Raw genomic sequence first — 6,213 nt, forward strand, 5'->3', positions numbered from 1 at the left:
GGGTCGCACACCCCCTACTCCAAGAAGGCCCTGGGTATGGGCAGGGCCACCTGGAAGGCTTGCCAGGTCACCCTGTGCCAGAGGGACACCCTGTCTTGTCCGCTCTGCCGGGTGCTGTAGGGCTGAATGGCCTTGAAGGATGCACGGCACAGCTCAGCAAGAGAGGAAATAAAATACAAAAAAAACCCCAAAACATGTTTGTGTGTAGGTAGGGAACTCACTCGAGGTTTTACTGGGTTGATTTTAGAGAACATTGCATTTTGCTTTGGGTTTTGCCAATGCAGAGACATTTTTCTCCCTACCTGTAAGACCAGACTATTAATAATAAAAAACATTACACAATACATGAGTGTGTATTATAATATATAAATTTAATAATGATAATAAAAGGTAAGAAACACAGGAAGGGTCAAACTGCCTTGGGCCAAAGAAGAACATCCGAGTGTAATGGAGACACTGGCATGTGAACAAGTGCCAGAGCCAAAATATCCCGGGGGCTCCCTTTCACTCTATATCCAGGGGTCTCCTTGGCCAGCCACCATGGCAGAGGGCCATTGGGAAGCTGAACACGGCTTGGTTGCATGTGCGTGTCCTTGGGTTTGATATTTAATGCTACTGCCATGCAAGCAGCTGCCTTATGAAAGAAATATAGGAGATAAAACCTGAGAACTTCCCCAGGCCGAGGCGAGCGAGAGGAAGGGTCACACAGAAACTGAAATGACCAGAATCTCATTTTCCTAACCAATTTCTGGCATGGCAATCAAAAGCCTCCGCTTCTCGTGAGGGATTAAGTGAGATGTAATAAGAAAACCTGCCTCCCAACCAGAGCAGCAGGACAGATTTCAGTCAGGAATCCCCCCAACACAAGTGCTCTGGCATCAGCAGAGCCCATAATTCAGCCTTCTGGGGGAAAGTGCCAGCCCTGAAACCCAACTCCTTCAGGCACTGGGAGCCAACAGTCCTGTGGGAAGAAGACACCGCCAAAGCAGAAAGCTCAAGGAAACCGTCTCTCCTTGTAGACTGAGTCATGCTTCTGCCATTTTTCGGTGGGCTCAGGACTGAAACTGCTCAATCCAGAGAGCCATGGGGAAAACTTGGGCAAGAAAAACCTTCCATGCCCTCCTCCAGCAAAGTCCTGGAGTCAAACATGCACTTTTTTAACCAAATGATTGTGATGCTAGGAATAAGATTGAGATATGCCACAGATTTTATCAACTACTCAGGTAAAAGGGACTAGTGGGTTAAAGAGCTGCCAAAAGCAGCACATCACCATGGCTAAGCACAGCCATCAAGAGTAATGTCCTGCCAGGAACATGGACTGGTCAAGTCTCACCTGCTGAATGCTGGTCTCACGCAGGCTGCTACTTCTTCATGCTCCTCAGTAAGCGGACGCGGGTTTTAGGCATTTCCAGCACATGGCTGCAGCCTTTCCCCACCTAGGACTCTGCCTCCCCATCCTGGTGCCAGGAGCAGCCGACCTCCCTGACCAGCCGTGTCTCGCAGAGCAGGAGAGGGGCCAAAAGCATGGTGCTGGCAGGGCTGGTGCAGCCTAGCACCAGCTTGCTCCCAAGCTGTCTCACGCACCACAGATAAAGACACTCAGGAGGTCTGGGAACACTCAGTTCCACAGAAATTAGCGCAGAAAACGATGCGGATGTCTTTGCAGGTTGCATGCCATCCAGACGGCCATTTTCCTGCCAGGAGCACCGGGCAGCCGTCATTCTCTCTGCTCGACTCTTAGGCAAATACAGCCCAGGAGCTAGCAGCAACCTGCTGCCGGATTGAAGCCCTGTGCAAAACATGAGATACCCCCATCCCTAGCACAGCCATGCTGTTCTTGCCCTCTCTACCCCATTATCTTTGCCTGACATCCCTATTTTTCCTCACAAGCTGTAGCCCTGTGCCACCGTCACACCGTCAGCCATCTCCTGCAGACGTTCCTCTTGCAAGACTGTAATTACTGGCAATGGCATAGCTTTCAGGAGTGACTGCCATGACCCTTTCACACATGGGCCAAATTCAGACCCGAGAAAAGCAGACTCGGAGAGCTGCCCTGGTTTAACCAAGTCTGGCTGCCCTCATGAGAAAGCATCATCATTCCCTCATGACTGTCCCACACTCCCAAGGGATTAGCAAAATCCCTCCTCATATGCCCTAACTGACATATTCTAGATTGACATCCTGACAGGGATCAGCCTGTCCTGGGATGTGAGTTAAAGGCAGAGAGATGTGGGCTTAAGTAATCTCCTCCAGAAGGAAAGCCAAACAAATACTGTGGGGTGTTGACAGCAAGAGCAAAATCCTTTCCGTTGCTGCAAATAAGAATTGGTCTGGCCTCTCAGCAAGGGATTCTTCTGCTCAGAAAGAACCATATTCGGGTGTGAATCATCCTTTCTGCTTCTCCACCCCAAACACATCACCGTCAGAAACTTCTGTGAGGAACAGGATATTTATGGATTTACATCACTGCTGCATATTGCCATGGCTGCCATCCTGATGCTGGAACGATGCACCCTGCTAGCAGCGTGCGGGGCAAATGCATCAATACAGGTACTAGGGAACGCTGTAATGGAAGACAGCCAGCAATCCAATACCTTGTCTCCCTGCTAAACTGGAAGTAGCACCATGCTCCACCATCCCTGCTATCAGCTGATAGTAGGAGCACGCACTGAGGTCTTCAGAGGAAGGTAGAAAAAAAGATAACACAGCTGATCGCACCATCCTGTGCTGGCTAAACCACAAGGAAGGGGAGGAAAGTATTCCCGGTTAGCTTTGAATGGCATAATGAGTCCCCTCCGTCCCCTTCTCAGACATGCAACGAACCAGCAAGGAGCGAAGCTGGGCGGGGTTACCTGGAAAGTTCCTTCCTCAGAGGGTCGCAGCGACTCCCATTCTGGAGAGTCCAGGAACTGGTATGGAAAGACGTAGTGAAGGAATTGTCCATCCTGGCTCACTCGGATCCTGCAGAGAGGACAGGTGAGGCGCACAGGCTTAGGCCACAAAATAGATGTCACACGAACCTGATCAGCTCACAAAACGTGCAGGCAGCTGGTCCCACCAGGGAGGAAAGGACTTCTCCTCATCTCACGCATGTCTCATACCCTCTCTGGGACAGCTGCTGATGCTCCAGTCTATGGGGCTGTCCCTCCTTTCTCTGTGGGAAACGATACTTGCTGCCGCTTCCCCACATTCCATCTGTTTTCTGTTCCTGCTACAAAGCCAACCCTCACAGGTGCAATGCTTGGTCCTAAACCAGAACTTCTCAGCCCGCAAGACTGCTGCTGCTTTTCAGGTACTTCTAAGCCAGCCTGTGGCTCTTTGTACTTGCATCTTCTTCCTGTCCCCAGGGTTGCATGAGGGCATTCCTTGTCTCGATGCTGGGAAGCTGTTACACCCAGAACCCCCCAAAATCGCATTGGCCATCATTCCTGACACATTGCGCTGCGAGCTCATAGTTTGCTGCACATTACCATTCAGTCTCTCTTGGCCTCCCAAGTATCCCTTTCCCCTACTTTTGCTACAATTGCCTACCAATGTCAAGGTCGAACTTGCACCCAGCTCTGCCTACCAATGTCAAGGGAGCAGAGAAGGAGAGCTGCACGGGCCTGGGGCAATGTCAGGGCACTCTGGAGCTCTGCCATTCGTAGCTCTGCACCACCACATTTGGGGCCTCTTGCCTCCCTGTCACCATGTTCCCCCGTTGTACAATGCACAAAGGCAATTCTTGCTTTCAAGAGTTACACTGTTGGCTTCCAGTCAGCTGGGAGTGCTGCCTGGAAGGGTCAGGGATCGCAAGGCAGGTTTCCTGATCCAGGCACATTCTGCATTTCCAAGCCCCCATTGTCTTGCTGTTGTTCAGTTTAAGAGGGGGCACCATAATAGTAGCAGTGCTCTGCTGGGTCAGCAAGGACCTCACAAGGCAATAGAGTGGGTACCAGGAAATGCAAATCCAATCCCATCTCCATAGTGCATCCTATACCAGCCAAGACGCATACTTCCCACTGCAAATTCTGAGAGCAGAACAATTACCCCACCAGCACTGGCTTACTGTCCATTGCAGCACTTCATTGCCCACAGAGCAGCATCAGATTACCCAGTGCAGGGCAAGACAGCACAGATTCTTCTCCGCTAACATTATTTGCAGATACGGTAAACTTCAGAGCAAGCTGCTCAGCACAGACGTTTGGTAAGGGGAAGGACACCTAATGGAAACACACGTACCCAATTTCCTCCCAGTGCTTTGCCATTCAGCACTGGTCAGTGGTCCCAGGATGCTCTTAACACATCTTAGAAAAGGGACAAACGGCAAAAAAAGGAAGGACAGCCCTTCTTCTTTACACCCCCCTCAACAGAGAGGATGGACCACTGCAGTAAAACATGAGCCCCAGGTGATGCTGGGTTTGTCTTCCCAAAGGAAAATCCTTGTGAGACACACCTCCTGTGGCTCAGCACTGCCCCCGTTTACAGATCCCCTTCCTTTCCCACTCTCAGTTGACATTAGTGCCAAGTGCCTGGCAGCAGCTGGGAAGCCAATATCATTACCGTTTGTACGCATCTGGCTTTTGCAAATCATTAAAAGATATGCTTATAAAGGCATGCCACAGGATCTCAGGTGAACAAATGCCAGTCCTTCATCAGCATAGTTGACTCAAATCACCAGTGTGACTATCTAGAGGTCCCTGAGGTCCTCCTTGGTTGTCCAGAGGAAGGAATATCATGAATGCATGACAGCACAGGGAAAGAAAGAGACCTGATGAGGCAGGATCCACCACAGGAGAGCACTCTCTCTTTTGACGAAATGACCCTCAAAGCGAAACATTTTGGAGCCCTGAGGGTTGAGGTGTTCGGAACAGGGGTGGAACCTCTCCCTGAACACTGCCGGCCAGGGGGACAGGTGAACTAGGACTCAGCGTACTCAGCGCACGGCCATTCACATCACTGAGGTGTGTCTGCTACCCCCAGAGACCACAGGTCCAGACCCACTGCCTTCCTGCCTTGAGAAACACTCTCTCACAGCCGGTCTGCTCCCATCAGAAATAAGATCACTTTAGAATGACAAAGAAAGGGGTAAGGATTCCCCAACAGTATCACGGGCAAGGCTGAGCTGGCCGCTTCACTGCACAAAGCTTGATTCTGCAAACTGTTCCCTGAAATATTCTAATTTAGAAAATGAAAAGAAAACAAAAACAACCCCCAAAAGCAAATCACCCCCTCCCCAACAAACAGATGCATATCGCAAAGCCCTTTTAGAGGAAGGAATCAATCCTCAGCCCAGTTTCTACAGAGGGTGAAAATACAACAATAAGCCACAGCGCTTTGCTATCAGACTTTGTTCAGAAACAGGAGAGCCTTTACCTGCCAGACAGCAGCAACGAGAGGCGGTCGATGGGCGTCTTGCCCTCCACCGCATAATTCTGGTCTCTGACTAGTGACTGGACTTGCTCTTCACAGCACTTCACAATTTCTTTGTAGACGTCCAGGGGCACCTGCAAGGGCAGGTACATGGTCTTGTAGAGGAGGTCAAACTCTTCTGGGATGGTGTCTCTGCGGAGCCGGTAAGCCAGGTGAGCTAGCTGAAGCAAGCAGGCGAGGACAAGCAGCATGTTCCAGATGAAGATATCCAGCCCACAGGCGCTCAGCCAGCCCCACAGAGCATAGCAGAAGTAGCCTGGGGCCAGGAACACGAAGATATAGAGGGACCCAAAGATGCCACTTCCCCCCATGTAACCCAGGAGGACGATGCAGCTGGCCAGCTGGTAGGCTGCTCCTTCCACAATCTCCTTCCAGGCATCGCACACCGGAGGCTGGAGAACAGCCTGGTCCCAAGAGAGGCTGCTTGCACTCATTCTTCCCCACTCCCCACCCTCCCCGGCCATCCTGCGCTCAGAATGAATTGTCATACACAACGGGTGCTGCAGAGGTCTGAAATCAGAGCTGCTGGGTAGCCGTTCCTCCTCCTCCTCCTCCTCTTGAGCGCCAGCCGGTCCCACAGCAGCACGCTTCAGAGCGACATATTAAAGTGCCGCCGAACGTTTTTGCACCCAAAAAATCCCAAAAGGGCTCGTTTCTCCTCTTTGTGGCTCACAAACCGGCGACTGGTCCCCTCCTTAGCCACACCAGTGAGAAAAGGAGCTGGCAAATATGAGGCCAAAAGAGCTCAGTCAAAGAACAAGTAGAGGCCATTAGCTGAAAAACTCACAACCAGGGCAGAGA

General features: G+C 51.1%; 1 protein-coding gene across 4 annotated transcripts in view; it reads right to left on the bottom strand.

The window, feature by feature from the left end:
* POPDC2 (popeye domain containing 2) overlaps positions 1–5,900 on the bottom strand; it is a 10,784-nt gene extending 4,884 nt beyond the window's left edge. For 2 of the 4 annotated variants that reach the window (XM_009579399.1, XM_009579398.1), the window contains exons 1-2: positions 5,356–5,900; positions 2,853–2,961 (exon numbers count right to left, since the gene is read on the bottom strand). In XM_009579399.1, the coding sequence (XP_009577694.1) occupies positions 2,853–2,961; positions 5,356–5,900 (654 nt within the window). The remainder of the gene's footprint in view (positions 1–2,852; positions 2,962–5,355) is intronic. The other 2 variants (XM_009579397.1, XM_009579400.1) reach the window with 1 other exon arrangement.
* Positions 5,901–6,213: the final 313 nt, after the last annotated feature.

This window comes from Fulmarus glacialis, unplaced genomic scaffold (assembly GCF_000690835.1).
Source record: "Fulmarus glacialis isolate BGI_N327 unplaced genomic scaffold, ASM69083v1 scaffold28936, whole genome shotgun sequence".
Classification (NCBI taxonomy): domain Eukaryota; kingdom Metazoa; phylum Chordata; class Aves; order Procellariiformes; family Procellariidae; genus Fulmarus; species Fulmarus glacialis.